This window comes from Rana temporaria, chromosome 2 (genome assembly GCF_905171775.1).
Source record: "Rana temporaria chromosome 2, aRanTem1.1, whole genome shotgun sequence".
NCBI lineage: Eukaryota > Metazoa > Chordata > Amphibia > Anura > Ranidae > Rana > Rana temporaria.
The window spans coordinates 146,450,789-146,467,619 of NC_053490.1; the positions used below are offsets into that span (position 1 = coordinate 146,450,789).

The window sequence follows — 16,831 nt, forward strand, 5'->3', positions numbered from 1 at the left end:
TGATTTGTTCACACAAATAGAGCTTTCTTTTGGTGGTATTTATTCACAACTCCAATTAAAAATGTTTGCGATATAAGCGAAAAAAGGGTGGAAATTTGGGGGAAAAAAACAATATTTTCTTCTTTCTATTTTAAAAGAAATCCAATAAAATCTAATGTTGTCATAAATTTAAGCCAAAATGCATTCTGCTACATGTTTTTGGTAAAAATAATCCCGTTAAGTGTATAATAATTGGTTTGTGTGATCACGGACAGATGTACGCAGATGATCATATACAGATGTGCGCAGGTGATCACGGACATATGTATGCAGATAATCAATAATGATTTTACTGTTACATATGTGTTTTTACTGTGTGGAGACATATGTGGGGACATGTGTGGGGACATGTGTTTTGGGGACATTGTGTGTTTACACTGTGGGGACACTAGACTGGTGATCAGTGAGTAAAAAGCTGTAAAAAACAGCTCATACACACTGATCACCGGCCGGCTGCAGAGATCCGCTCTACTCACCGACGAATTCTGTGCGAAGAGAGGAGAGCCGATCAGCTAGCAACCGGCTCTCTATTTACATCACATGATGGCTGTGATTGGATACGGCCATCATGTGATCAGGAGGGCCAATCACAGAGCCCTCCTGCCAATCGGAGATGCACCGTGTCCGGGTGACACAAGTGCATCGGGATCATGCCGCTGTGTGCTTGTGTGATCCCCTCCTTCTGAGGGACGTTCCTGAACGTCTACTCTGAAGGAGAGAGCGCCCACCTGGCCGTATATGTACAGTGGCCGGGTGGGAAGTAGTTAAGCTGTCAAAAAATGAGGGCTACTGTTTCTGATTTTTTTGTTATAGTGAGCCCCTGGTTTGAAGACTTTTTGACTTACTGACCTTGAACAATGATGCAGATAAGGTAAGAAAAATTTTAGAAGGCCTTATCTTCATACTTGTTTTATAGTATTGTGGTTCAGCATGACAGCCAGTTGTCATTTTCAGAAGCATAGCTCAACAGTAGTAGACCCTGTGGTTCTCATATGGCAGGCTTCCTAAGACACAACAGGTTTGATTTACCAAAGACAGATATATTTGCAAGGCAATTTCACTTGGTGAATTCACTTTGCAAACAATACCTAATCACATGCCAGGAAATAAAGGATTTTTGCTTGCATGTGATTGGCTGCTAGTAGTTAGCAGAGCTTCCCATTTACTAGACTAAATCCTCATACACATGATTGGACTTCCAAAAGACTTTTCCATGGATTTCTGTCCGAAGGGCATTGTCCATGAACTTGGTATGCATACACACGGCAGGACTTTTTCAGCCAACTTTCACCAAATCACGTGGCTTTTCAGCTCTTTACCACCATCCTTTGGGCAACTTCTGCTATTGTTGTGTAACACTACCCCCGAAGGAGCTGCTGAGTTGTTTTGGGTGGCATGTTACCTCTATTCCTCCGCTGTCTATGGTACACGTTGAGAGCTGAGAAGAGCTGCAATGTCCACACTGTAGGTGTCTTTTTCTGTGCTTTATTACTCAACGGGGTAAAATAGTAAAAGTAGTAGTTGAAAAGGTAGAAGGGATAGTAAGTAGTAGGTTCAGGTGTATAACTTTGTTTGGAAACAATCCTGCTTCCAGCAATAAACTTTCGTCGCCACTCTAGCCAGAGTGGGTATTGTGCACCTGGATAGGCCTCTCTCACCAGAGTGTCTCACGGAACTTTAGCAAAGTCATTGCCACAGACCTTCCCAAAAATGGAGATACTTTCGGTCCAGAATCCCTCACAACACAGGATTAAGCACCCGCATCTCTCTTGAATAAACTTTAGTCAATTCAGAACTGACAGGCGACCATCATCCAGCCTCTCAGTAATGGTGCGTCCTTCAATGAAGTTCAAGGCCTCTCCTGATATACCAACCTCGCGCTCGGTACTCTCCCAGATAGGTTCTTCATCGGGCAGCTTCCTCCCTCAGGACGGACAGCACAGGACCACTCCGCAGCTGTAGAGCCAGTCTGACTATCGGGCCTACAAAGTAGATTACAGCACCAGACCAACGTGGTCCCAGAGCCTGGAACACTTGAACACGCACCCCCGGCCATGAGGGCCACACACGGGGGGTGGTGGGACGACAGACCAGCGATCGGCAACCGTGAACTAATGACATCTGTCCCTTAAGTACTCTTCCCCAGCATGCACAGCGAGGCGATCAACCCCCACTGATTGGCTGCCGAGATACCCAACACGCCCTGACTCGACTGCTGCCACCCTTGGCCTGGGGTGGTACAGGCACCCAAGGCAGCAATAGTGGACACCCACAGTACAGTCATGGCTGGAACAGATGCTCAAATTTGGCCAAAATAACATTGGCAGAGGCAACTAAACCTCTGACCACCCTCTAAATTTAAAGCAGCACAGCTATGAAAGTAGCAGGGCGCTACAGTTGTCTTATCTTTAGCATTGGTTCTGAGCATGTGTGTTTGTACTTTGAACTTTAGTCCGATGGACTTGTGTACACACGATCGGATTATCCTCCATCGGACATTTGTTGCCGGAAAGTTTGAGAGCATTCACAGCAAACATGTGTCCTTTGAAAAACCGAAAACATTTGTCCGATGGAGCATACACACGCTTGGATTGTCTGATCAAACAGGTTCCGTCGGACATTTGTTGTCAAAAAGTCTGATCGTGTATATGAGCCTTTAGATAAAATTCTATTGCAAAGTTAACTTCCCATATGCCTTTAACAAACTATTGTAACAATGTAGCTTACCTTTATTGGAACATAAGTCTGAGGATCAAATCCTGCAGCTTTCCCCAGGCGACAAAAGTTCTCTTCAACAACTGCTTTTGGATCTTTCCTCTTGGGACTGCAGAAAAGATTTAATCCACTAAGAGTCGGAATGGGGGTTATACCGCCACATCTTGTCGTAAAGCCATGCAGAAAGGTCTCTTCTGTAAAGAAAAAACAGTTGCAAGCTGACAGCTCAAGTGATTATGTGACATACAAGAAAATTCATTTTTTTTACTAGCTATCATTAACAATATACATTTTTAACAGCAAAGCACCTTTCAAAAACAGCAAGTGAACTAAAACATGGGCTCAGAACAAGATCTTATTGGTAACGATGCTAGCAAGGTAATTTTTAGTTAGCTCTGCCTGGGAGGTAGATGACTAGAAACCACTTCATTGCTTAGTGGTCTTTGCTGTGTGCTCATTACAAGTGATTTTAGATTATCCTCCTTCGGTACTCAACATGATTGCAAATGGTGCACTGGATTTTTTACTTTCAAGATCGAAAATTTGTTTTCAGATATCTCATTTCTTGATTGAACACATTTCTAATAAGCCTTTCATTACATATTTATATTATTTTTTAGAACAATTACATTTTATTTGTATTCAAACAGATGTACAATCATACTAACATTTGTACATAACATTTTTGGTATGTAAAAAGTAATATATAATACAGTGAGGAAAATAAGTATTTGAACACCCTGCTATTTTGCAAGTTCTCCCACTTGGAAATCATGGAGGGGTCTGAAATTGTCATCGTAGGTGCATGTCCACTGTGAGAGACATAATCAAAAAAAAAATTCCAGAAATCACAATTTATGATTTTTTAACTATTTATTGGTTTATATGATACAGCTGCAAATACGTATTTGAACACCTGTCTATCAGCTAGAATTCTGACCCTCAAAGACCTGTTAGTCTGCCTTTAAAATGTCCACCTCCACTCCATTTATTATCCTAAATTAGATGCACGTGTTTGAGGTCATTAGCTGCATAAAGACACCTGTCCACCCCATACAATCAGTAAGAATCTAACTACTAACATGGCCAAGGCCAAAGAGCTGTCCAAAGACACTAGAGACAAAATTGTACACCTCCACAAGGCTGGAAAGGGCTACGGGGAAATTGCCAAGCAGCTTGGTGAAAAAAGGTCCACTGTTGGAGCAATCATTAGAAAATGGAAGAAGCTAAACATGACTGTCAATCTCCCTCGGACTGGGGCTCCATGCAAAATCTCACCTCGTGGGGTCTCAATGATCCTAAGAAAGGTGAGAAATCAGCCCAGGACTACACGGGAGGAGCTGGTCAATGACCTGAAAAGAGCTGGGACCACCGTTTCCAAGGTTACTGTTGGTAATACACTAAGACGTCATTGTTTGAAATCATGCATGGCACGGAAGGTTCCCCTGCTTAAACCAGCACATGTCAAGGCCCATCTTAAGTTTGCCAATGACCATTTGGATGATCCAGAGGAGTCATGGGAGAAAGTCATGTGGTCAGATGAGACCAAAATAGAACTTTTTCGTCATAATTCCACTAACCGTGTTTGGAGAAAGAAGAATGATGAGTACCATCCCAAGAACACCATCCCTACTGTGAAGCATGGGGGTGGTAGCATCATGCTTTGGGGGTGTTTTTCTGCACATGGGACAGGGCGACTGCACTGTATTAAGGAGAGGATGACCGGGGCCATGTATTGCGAGATTTTGGGCAACAACCTCCTTCCCTCAGTTAGAGCTTTGAAGATGGGTCGAGGCTGGGTCTTCCAACATGACAATGACCCGAAGCACACAGCCAGGATAACCAAGGAGTGGCTCTGTAAGAAGCATATCAAGGTTCTGGCGTGGCCTAGCCAGTCTCCAGACCTAAACCCAATAGAGAATCTTTGGAGGGAGCTCAAACTCCGTGTTTCTCAGCGACAGCCCAGAAACCTGACTGATCTAGAGAAGATCTGTGTGGAGGAGTGGACCAAAATCCCTCCTCCAGTGTGTGCAAACCTGGTGAAAAACTACAAGAAACGTTTGACCTCTGTAATTGCAAACAAAGGCTACTGTACCAAATATTAACATTGATTTTCTCAGGTGTTCAAATACTTATTTGCAGCTGTATCATACAAATAAATAGTTAAAAAAATCATACATTGTGATTTCTGGATTTTTTTTTTGATTATGTCTCTCACAGTGGACATGCACCTACGATGACAATTTCAGACCCCTCCATGATTTCCAAATGGGAGAACTTGCAAAATAGCAGGGTGTTCAAATACTTATTTTCACTGTATATATAATACATAATAATCTCTCTGGGCCATATTCTCAGAAGAGTTACGACGGAGTATCTCAGGAAACTCCGTCGTATCTCTCTTTTTTGACCCGCGTATCTGTGCGAGTGATTCCTAGAATCATTTTCGCATAGATATGCTGAAGATCCGACATGTGTAAGTCACTTACACTGTCGGATCTTAAATGTAATTCGCCGCCGGCCGCTAGGTGGCGTTTACGTTCAGGTCTCATTTGATTATGCAAATGAGCCTGATACGCCGATTCCCGAACGAAATCGCGTCGCGTAACCATCGCTTACGTCGTTTGCGTAAGCGTAAGGTTACCCTGCTATATGAGGGGTAACCTTACGGCAGTCCCACAAATGCCATGTTAAGTATGGGTACGTCGTTTTACTAAGTCGTTCTTGAATACGACTTTACGTCAATGACGCACACGTCGGCGTCATTGACGTTTTCCGGCGAGAACTGGAGCATGCGCACTGGGCTATTTTAAGCCCGGCACATGCGCAGTTCGAACGGCACGGGGGCGCGCTTAATTTAAATACAAGCCGCCCCCTTGGAATTACGCGGGTATACGCCGGGCCAATTACACTACGCCGCCGCAAACTACGGAGCAAGTGTTTGGGGAATACAGCACTTGCTCCTGTAAGTTGGGGCGGCGTAGTGTAAATAGCTTACGCGACGCCGCCGCAGGAACTACAAGAATCTGGCCCATTCTACATATTTGTATTTAAGCGTTTGTTACCACAACACTTCAAATTCCTGATATGTACCTGCTGTACCATGTACTTGTATGAGAAAGTATCCTGTTCTTTTTGCATTGATTCCTTTGTGTAAAATCCCTCTGCTTTCCCATTAAAAACTGACCACACTAAGCAGGAGAACTCCCCATGGTCAGTTCTCTAGCTATGCAGGGAACTCAGTATACTCACTGGCAAGCTCAGCGTGCTGCTGCTTCTCCTCCCCCAGCTTTTATGCAACTGAGAACAGAGGGGATGTGATCATTTATAAAAAAGGGGGCACATGTATTTATGCTTTTTTTTATATCTACAGTATACAAAAATGATTTACCTTTCATTTCTCTTTTAAACTGAATGAATTGTTTTACAAGGTGATCGTTTACAAACACTTTAAAGTGGGGGTTCACCCGAAAAACACATTTTTAACATTAGATTGAGGCTAATTACGGGAAGCACAATCGGGTGTTTTTTTTTAAATCAATGTAGTACTTACCTTTTTTGAGATTGATGTTCTCCGCCGCTTCCGGGTATGGTCTGCGGGACAGGGCGTTCCTATTTGATTGACAGCCTTCCGACCGTCGCATACAGCGCGTCACGAGTTGCCGAAAGTAGCCGAACGTCGGTGCGCAGGCGCCGTATAGAGCCGCACCGACGTTCGGCAACTCGTGACGCGCTGTATGTGACGGTTGGAAGGCTGTCAATCAAATAGGAACGCCCCGGTCCTGAAGACCATACCCGGAAGCAGCGGAGAACATCTATCTCTAAAACGATATGTACTGCATTGATTTTAAAAAAAACACCCGATTCTGCTTCCCGTAATTAGCCTCAATCTAATGTAAAAAAAAATTTGGGTGAACCCCCGCTTTAAGTACAAAAGAACATAGTACATATTGTTTGCAGAAATGTATGTTGTGTAAAAAAATTCATGCTCTAAGCAGTATTGTTTTTTCCCTCTTTCCCCCTGGCTCTTTGAGTTTTCCCGATACTAACTAACAGAAAAGATAGCAGCTTTTACAGGAGAAAGCATTTATTGGGAGTAAGCTACTGCTCTTATTACACCAGAGTTGGGAAACATAATTCATAATTTCAACCTGTTCAGCCTTTTCTGCTGAAGAAGCATATAGACTGATGGTATTTGAACTCTAAAAAGGTACTCAAGTGTTTGAATATCATTTACAGCTGAACAGCACCATCTACAGGACAAATACAAAAATGCATCTTTGAACTGTACTGCAATGTAACTGTACTGGAATACAGGTTTTCATTTCAGAGAACCAATATGAAAGTGATATAATTTCCAAATAAAATAAATGCCAGGAATTTGTACAATCTTAAAAAGGAAGTAGGGTCAAAACAAGACAGGAGATTGAAGAATTATGAAAATGAGGAAAAAAAGGTTAATATACCTGAGAGAGTACTGTTACAGGCAAAAATGAGAATAACTTGAAGAATTAGATTGAAGAATTATGAAAAGGAGGAAAAAAAGGTTAATATATCTGAGAGAATACTGTTACAGGCAAAAATGAGAATAACTTTACACCCATAAATGGAACTTCCGCTGAGCAGCACATGAGGCCTAAATCTTTAAGGTGGATGTAAACCCTCCCATACACCCAGTGAAGTGAACAGCCTCAGATGATACACAAGGATTAACCAAATCTCCCTACATAGGTTTTACATGTATATCTGCTGTTTTCACATGTATATACTGTTTAGAAAGTTGAGATTGTGTTAGGAGATTTTCTCTTCCTGGTTAACACAGAGTGTTATGTCTGAGCATACAACCAAGCTAAAATTGCTGATTGGAGGAAAAAGAACACACCCCCTCTCTTCATAGGCAGAGACTCTCTGTAATAGGACCTACACATCGTCGAGTTCCTTGTCAGGCTGTCGAGGAACTCGACAAGCCAATTTTCTCCATTCCCGTCAAGGAAATAGAGAACATGCTCTCTTTTTGGCTCGTCGAGTTTCTCGACAGATTCCTCGACGAAAATGTACACACGACCGGTTTCCTCGGCAAAAAAATATCTCCCAAGTTTCTTGCTGGTTTTTGCCGAGAAACTTGGTCGTGTGTACGAGGCCTAAGACTGATAATAGATGAGAGAGAGCTATGGGACTTAGCTCATTGAAGAGAGATAGCAAAATACTGCAGATATATGTGCCCAGCTCTAATTTCATGAATAGGGTTTAAATTCACTTTAATGACAATCTGACTCACGCTGTGTTTTATATAAACCTACTTGGCATGCTTATAAATGGCTAATTATTGCCCAATCAAGTGTTACAGAAATAGGAATGACTCTAAAGCCAAATTGTGGTTACGAGTTTATGCAGAATACTGTATGTTCGAATGCATTAAGGAAAACTTGGCACTGCCAACTCCCCTGGCTGTGATTCTAGGTATAATTATGGGAAATTAAACCAGGTAATCCTATTCTTAATAAAATTAAGGTTCCATACGCTATTATAGCTAACAGACATAAGTGTAGTTCCTTACGGTAAACAGTATGACACGCCATGACTCATCAGCCTGGAAGACGGTTTACTTCACCTTGTTAATTATTACACTTGGAACTCTAATCTTTACACAGGCCAGAGGCAGGGCATAGAACCAAACATAAACACACACCAGGTTGCTGGTTGAGACTGTACACAGAACAAAGCTGCTAGAAGAATATAATTGTGTTTCCTTCTCTTAGTTCCAGGTGCACTGGGAGGCAGTGGACAAGCCTTCCTTTATTCTCTCTATTCCTGGCCTTAGTGTGCCTTATGCAACTACAACATCTAATCAGGGGTGGACTGACAACTCATGGGGCCCCCGGGCAATAGAAGATTATGGGGACCCTGGGCTTACAGATGGCCACCACGCCAGGAGGCAGTGCAGAGGTGGGGCAGCTAAAATCTCGGGATTTTCACATCAAAAGCATGTCGGTTTCGGACATATCAGGGACAGATCTAAAAAAAACAAGGGGCCAGATTCTTGTATATTCCGCGGCGGCGTAGCGTAAGCCATTTACACTACGCCGCCGCAAATTACTGGAGAAAGTGCCGTATTCCCCAAGCACTTGCTCCGTAATGTGCAGCGGCGTAGTGTAAATGACCCGGCGTAAGGCGGCTTGTATTTAAATTAAGCGACGATCGAACTGCGCATGCGCCGGGCTTAAAAATAGTCCAGTGCGCATGCTCCAGCTCGCGACGGAAAACGTCAATGACGCCGACGTGAGCGTCATTGACGTAAAGTCGTATTCGCAAACGACTTACGAAAACAACGTAAACGACGGAAAAAGCCGACGCTGACCCGACGCCATACTTAACATGGCATACGACGGACCTTCATAAACTTGCCCCTCATATAGCAGGGGCAAGTTTACGCTTACGGAAACGTCGTAAAATCACTGCGTCGTCCGCGCGTACGTTCGGGAATCTCGCGTAACTAGCTAATTTGCATAGACGACGGGGAAAACAACGATGCGACACCTAGCGGCGGGAAAAAAAATTGCATTTAAGATCTGACAGCGTAAGAGCCTTACGCCTGTCGGATCTAATGGGTATCTATGCGTAACTGATTCTAGGAATCAGTCGCATAGATACCCTGGGCCAGATTAGGACTTACGAAGGCGCAAATGGCGTTGCGCCGTCGTAAGCCTTTTAAGAATCTGGCCTGTAGATTTTTACATACTGTCCCTGGTTTTACTGAGCCTGGCAACCTGTCCCTGATGGGGCCCCCTAGTGGCATGGGGCCCTCGGGCACTGCCCGAGTGACTCAATGGTCAGTCCGCCCCTGCATCTAATCCTGTTAGTTTGGTATTATGTTAAAGTCTAAGTTTGGTCAAGAAAAAAAAAAGTTTAAATCTTTCTTTTCTGATTTCCCCCCTCCCCACCCCTTTATTGGGGTTAGTAGAGCCAATGAACCTGTGACAGGCACTTAAAATGAATCAAACGTGATCTATGAATGGTGGGAGAATGAAAGGTCCACCCACCTCCTCTATTCATAGATCACATTTCATTCATAGAAGAGTCAATGAATGGAGGAAATGGGCAGAAAAAATAAGCATTGGGGTGGATTTACTAAAACTGTAGCGTGCAACATCTGGCATAGCTTTGCATGGTAGCCAATCAGCTTCTAACTTCAGCTTGTTCAATTAAGTTTTGACAAAAAGAAAAACCCTGGAAGCTGTTTGGTCTCTATGCAGAGCTGCACCATATTTTGCACTCTCCAGTTTTGTCCAGTCTCCACTCTTGATGAGGTCTGTTGGCTCTTTTAAGCCCCACTGCACCAAAAGATTATGGCGGAGGGGGGAGAGAAGGCTTCTACTAATGCAGGAGCCAGCGACACATCAGATTGATAGTAAGTTACATAGTTACATAGTAGATGAGGTTGAAAAAAGACCATCAAGTCCAACCTATGTGTGTGATTATATGTCAGTATTACATTGTATATCCCTGTATGTTGTGGTCGTTCAGGTGCTTATCTAATAGTTTATTGAAATTAACGATGTTCCCCACTGAGACCACCCCTTGTGGAAGTGAATTCCACATCCTTGCCGCTCTTACAGTTAAAAACCCTCTACGCATTTTAAGGTTCAACCTCTTTTCTTCTAATTTTAGTGTGGTGGCCACGTGTCTTATTAACCACTTCAGCCCTGGACCATTTGGGTGGTCAAAGACCAGGCCACTTTTTTGCAATTCGGCACTGCATCGCTTTAACTGACAATTGCGCAGTTGTGCTCCCAAACTAAATTGACGTCCTTTTTTCCCCACAAATAGAGCTTTCTTTTGGTGGTATTTCATCACCTCTGCAGTTTTTATCTTTTGCGCTATAAACAAAAATAAAGCGTCTATTACTAGACATCCCATTGACAATACCAAAACTCGTTGAAAAGACACCTTATCATAGCTGCGAGAGCGTGTTTCCCAGCTCTGTGGAAGCAGGAGATTCCTCCATCAAGAGCACAATGGCTCGGGAAGATGTAAATACTTGGCACTGGAATCTTATCCCATCATAGAGTCTATACACAGTACCTTAATACTGTACATCTAGATCTCATTTTAAATCAGACACTATTTACCTGGAATAAGCTGTGATTTAAGAATGACTAGATCCCCTTTCAGAGCAGGCAAGCTTTGAAAATATGTCCGCATGTTCTTCCTTGCAATCACTTTATAGTCCTCATCAGAAATGCCATTGCTGGTTTGTTTGGCATTACAGGGGGGTGTAATGTTATCCATTTCACAGTGCATTTTATAACATTCTAACATGAATTCATAGACGGGAGTAAACATATTTTCCACATAAATATCCATTTGTATCCTCCTTTCCTGAGGCAGAATGAGGAGAATCTTATTTATATCCAGTGCATCAATTTCTTGTTTAATGGAATAAAGTATTGCAGCCATGTTGGAGTCTTTCACCACCTTGTATCCATTTTTCAAGTAATCAAAATGTGCTTCTGTGGCCTCAGATAATAAATTTGGATTACTGCCCTCACAAGAAGCTTTCTGGTGGCACATAAAGAAGGTAAATGGAACATTTGTGCTGTATCTTTTTTTGATGATTGTCCATACGTGGTTCAAAGCTTTATGTTTGTCAACATCTATGTGATAGCCTGAGTCAAAGAGATCTATCAGTACTACCTCTTCATTGACGCTTTCTTCAACCATTATGGATGGACCTGGAACATGACAGAGATGGGCAAAGTTAACTCTGGTAACAGAATGCAATAAAATTACAATAGTTATGTTCTAGCTCAGCTATGAATCAGGCAGTAGGAAAGGACATATTAACAATGAGGCCCCGTACACACGAATTCAGCCAGAAACTCGATCGGAGCTGGATTCTGCCGAGAAACTCGGTCGTGTGTACACTTTTCAGCGAGGAAGCCGACGACATGTTCTCTATTTCCTCGTTGTTCAATGAGGAAAGTTGGCCCGCCGAGATCCTCGGCGGCTTCAACACTGAACTCGATGAGGAACTCGATGTGTTTGGCACGTCGAGTTCCTTGGACGTGTGTGCGGGGCCTGACAGTATCAGCCATAGAACATATATAGGAACCTATCACTTAAAGTAATTTCACTGTATGACAACATGTAAATAAAGATGCATCCAATGCAAAGTAAGGAATAGCTCTTGCACATCGTACATTCTGAAAAGGTTTCATCGCAAAATAAACTAACCAGGAAAGATTGGACATTCTTTTCCAGTAATTTCTTAGGACAGAGTCTAAAGGAACCTTGTGCTAATAAAAAATATGGATGCAGCCATTGCTTATCTTCTGAAAATGCTAGCTGCCTCATTATCTCTGCCCTCAATTTTCTCTAAATTAGTTGCAAAAAGGTAAAGTCAGAAAGATGTGAGCATAATGCTTCCTTGGTCAGTTATTCAGAAAATAGTGGATACATTGGATCAGTATGGTGCCAGAAAACTCTCCAGCTTGTGTCTCAGCATAACAGAGAGGAGAAGCCTCCATCAGTCTACATGTAATATCCCACCCCTATTTTGTTTTTTTGGTTAGTGGGCATGGAGGGCATGGAGGAGAAGGGAGGCAGTTGGCTGTCATTTATTACTGTGTATACACCTACATGTGTGACTCTATATTCACATGGGCTGCTCCGATGTGATAGGGAGGAAATGCTCAGCATAGAAACTCACTGTAGACTGAGCATGTACAGAGTACCATTTTTTTTGCAGAATACAGAAGAAAATAAATATCATAGTGACCGAGTATGAATGGCATGTAATACACCATTTATAGATAGAATCAAAAAAGCCTAAACAAACTGTGCACAATTGCATCTTGGCCTGGCTATGAGTACAAGAGCAAGATCATTTTGTTGGGGGGTTTTGGTTGTTTTTTTGTGGTAGGTAAAGTTTTTTTTTTCTTTTTTTATTATTATTAATATTTTGTATCAATTTTCCTGTCATAATATAACTGAACGTTCACCTTGTCCTATTGAAAACAAGGTAGATCAGTAGACAAGTGTTCTTTATACAGAGGGGAAAAAAACATTTATGAAAAAAGAAAGTACCTAAATGAAAAGGTTAGATGGAAATATTTATGGGCTCTTAAAAATAAACCCTACAGTTGTTCCCAAAAAACATACTAACACGAGGAAGAACAAAGCTATCTTCTCATCTCTTTGGTTCCTCTATATATTATTTTCAAAAGAAACAAAGCATTCTAACAGAAAAAAGGGAAGTACACTAAAGCTAGATACGCGTAAAGAGAATATTGGAGTTATGGTCTCTCTCGCAGGCTCAGACTTCTAAAAATTCCACCTAGAGTTGCCATATAAGCACACTAAGTTACTCTACAAAGGAAAACCTTTAAAGTGGAGTTCCGGCCACAATTTCACTTTTTAAATATAAATACCCCTGTAATACACAAGCTTAATGTATTCTAGTAAAGTTAGTCTGTAAACTAAGGTCCGTTTTGTTAGGTTGTTACAGCATTTAGATAGTTTATAAAATAGAAATAGACCGTGGCCATCTTAAGTGTGGGCATCATGAAGCCAGACTGTATGACTTCCTGGATTTCAGCTTTGCATATCTCGCACATGCTCAGTGCAGAAGCAATGTAATAGGTTTCAGTCAGGTTTGCAAGGACTACTGGGAAACATGATGCCTATCCCAGAAACCCTTGCAAATAGCCTAGGCAAATAAGGAGGAGGAAGTAATGAAGGACTACAAAATAAAGGTATTTACAGGCAACAAATTAAATAAAAATTGTCCATTATGAACACTATGAGATTAGAGCATGCAGCACAGACAAACATAAAAAAATGGGTGGAACTCCACTTTAACATTTCCAGATTGTAAGTTCTAGGCTTGCCAGACAAACAAGTAAGTCCTGTCTACATTTGGAAAGGATTTGTGCATACTAGAAGCAAGTGAATATTTACATGAAGCACATTTTCTTTAAAAACTAACCATACAACATATTTCAACATATTTCAGTTCTATTTCTGAAGAGATTTTCGTCCTTCTATAGTCTAAAAACATAAGATAACTTGGATAGATAGATATATTATATATATTTATATATATACACACACACACACAAAAACAAAAACAGAATCACTGAGTTGGAAAAAGGATCTCCCTCTTATGTCATTATTTTGATGAACCACCCTTTGCTTTAATTACAGCCTTTAATCTGTGGGTATATGTCTCTACTGACTTTGCACATTGGGGGGCAGATCCACAAAAGGATTACGCCGGCGTATCTATTATCTATTACCCTTTTTCTCTTCAACCACTGTGTGGTCATTGTTACTGTGTGCTTTGGGTCATTGTCGTGTTGGAATGTAATTACTTACTTTTTTTTTTTCAAATCCTGAAAGAAACCGCGCCGTAAGTTACGGCGGCGTAGTGTATCTTTGCCGGCGTAATGGCGCCTAATTCAAGTGGATGTAATGGGGGCATGTTTTATGTAAATACGTCGTAAACCGGACGTAAACTACGTTTTTTTTTAACCCGGAAAAAGCCAATGCTTCCGACGGTGACGTCATTCTACGCAAATCCATATTCGCAAATGACTTACGCAAACGACGTAAAAATTTAAAAATTGTACGCGGGAACGATGGCCATACTTAACATTGAGTACGCCTCATAACAGCAGCTTTAACTATACGCCGGAAAAAGCCGAACGAAAACGACGTAAAAAAATGCGCCGGCCGGACGTACGTTCGTGGATCGCCGTAAATAGCTAATATACATACTCGACACGGAAATCTACGGAAACGCCACCTAGCGGCCGCCGAAATATTGCATCTAAGATCCGACGGCGTACTAAGACGTACGCCTGTCGGATCGATCCCAGATGACGTTGTATCTTGTTTTGTGGATACAAAACAAAGATACGACGCGGGAATCTTTAGTGTTGCCAGCATTTTAGACATTTAGGCTCCTTTCACACTAGGCAGGTCCGTCTCAGCACAGTCCGCCAGCTCCCGCCAGCTCAGCAGGAGATTTCTCCGCGGATCTCCGCTGAGCCGGCGGATGACAGGTCCCTCTCTGCTCACTGAGCTGTCTCCTATGGAGAGATCTGATGAAAATGGACAGCATGCACACTGGGTATTATAAAAAAAACACACCAGTAGCATTAGCTGTTGAAAGCTGGAGCTGTAGAATGAGTTTTTCAGTGTTTTTGCAGCAGCGTTTTTCAGCATTTTTTAGCTTTTTTAAGCAAAATGATACTCCCACAAAAACGAATGGGTCAAAAACGAATAGTCGTGTTTTTCATTGTTTTATTCCTGCTTTAAAGCTTTTTCCAGAATTTTTCCAGCTGAAAAACCCACTAGTTCTGTTTTTTTTTTCCAGCCAGAAAACGCCCCTGCCAAAAACTGCTAATAACAGCATATGTGTGCATGGACACATATGATAACATGCTGGGGAGTTTACTGGCTGCAGAAAAAATGCCTGAAGCCAAAACAGCAGCTGTAAATAATGTCCAGTGTGCACAAGGCCTTAACCTCCCTGGCGGTATGATTCTTTCAGAAAAAACATGCTGAAAGCGGTACCATTATTTGCAAGGAAATTTGGCGTTTTATATTGTAGGTCTGTAATTTTTAGAAATAACTCACTTAAATCTGACCAAACAAGATTCTAATAGGCATCCCGTGTATTACATTTTTTTAAAAACAAAATTATAAATTATAATATAATAAATAATTATAAATAATTATAACAAATAATAATATAATTATAATAAAAATTATTCAATAATGTAATCAAATCAAAATCACTGAAATTTGCTCAGTTGCAGAATTGTCGCTGTCATTACTTTTATTTTTTTATGACGAATTTCCCCACAAATCGCTATCGCACAATTCTGCAAGTGATTATAATTTATTATCGCTGTTTTTTAGCTGATCTAAAACCATTTTTGACATAAAGGGACACTTTTGGTTGCTATGGACAATCTACAGTTTGCAGGGAGAAAAAAAGGTTTTTATTATATAAAATGACATGCAGGGCACTGGGCAGACCACTAGGGACAAGGGGGGTGTGTTTTTTTTACATACAGTACTGTAATCTATAAGATTACAGTATACTGTGTGTATAGTGTTTGTTTACCTTTTTGAATTTGGCGCCGTTCTCCGTCCCCGTGCGTCGTAACGTCGCAGGGAACGGAGATCGGCGTCACACGGAGGCACTATGTGAATCGAGCGAGGTCCTGCTCGCTCACACAGCGCGGTGGCATCGCTGGATCCAGGGACAAGGTAAGTAAACCATGCCTGTGGATCTAGCGAGGCAAGCCCGTGACTGACACGGGGTTACCGATAGTAGCAAGAAAATCTAACCCCGTGTCAGTCTCGGGAAGACCGCCAGGGAGGTTAAGCAACATAGACAACGGCGCAAGCGCACTGAGCGTGTCGTTTCCAATGGCGATCGTGCCGTGACTGGCGGCTCCCGCGTGCATGCCTTCATCGTGGCTCTGGCCAGTCACAGCGCCGAAGCCGCAATACCCGGAAGTCACCATGGGAGAGAGGGCGGCGACGGAGGAGGGGAACGAGGACCGCTGCGGGGGCTTCAATCTCAGGTAAGTAATTCATAAGGAGCTAGTATACTGTACATACTAGCTCATTATGCCTTTGTCTTGCAGGGTGTTTTTTTTTTGTTTTTTTTTTAGAGAGGGTTTACTTTCTCTTTAAGATGACATTTATTTATTAACAGTAAAAAAATCATACTTTTATTTATTTCTTTCACCTGACAGCGTGCATGGGAAATTACATATCTGAGTCACTGATAATCTAAAAGAAAACATGCAGGCTGCCAATGCTAACCTCTGCCTCTCCCTTTCTCTGGCCCTCTGGTTTTAATACTTTTGGGTTGATTTACTAAAGGCAAATAGAGTGTGCACTTTGCAGTTGCTCCTGAGCTTAATAAATTAGCAGAAGCTCTGCTGACTTCCATCATCCAATCATGTGCAAGCAAATAATGCTGTTTATTTTATTTTCCTTGCATGTGATTGGCTTTTCTTTGCAAATTAAAGCTTTGCCTCCTTTATTCATAAGC

At 41.9% G+C, this 16,831-nt stretch overlaps 1 protein-coding gene across 1 annotated transcript in view; it reads right to left on the reverse strand.

Moving 5' to 3' along the window:
* The window catches only part of LACC1 (laccase domain containing 1), a 40,907-nt gene that overhangs the window by 21,137 nt on the left and 2,939 nt on the right, over positions 1-16,831 (reverse strand). The window contains exons 2-3 of the mRNA XM_040341290.1: positions 10,884-11,486; positions 2,767-2,948 (exon numbers count right to left, since the gene is read on the reverse strand). Of these exons, the coding sequence (XP_040197224.1) occupies positions 2,767-2,948; positions 10,884-11,475 (774 nt within the window). The 5' untranslated portion in view covers positions 11,476-11,486. The remainder of the gene's footprint in view (positions 1-2,766; positions 2,949-10,883; positions 11,487-16,831) is intronic.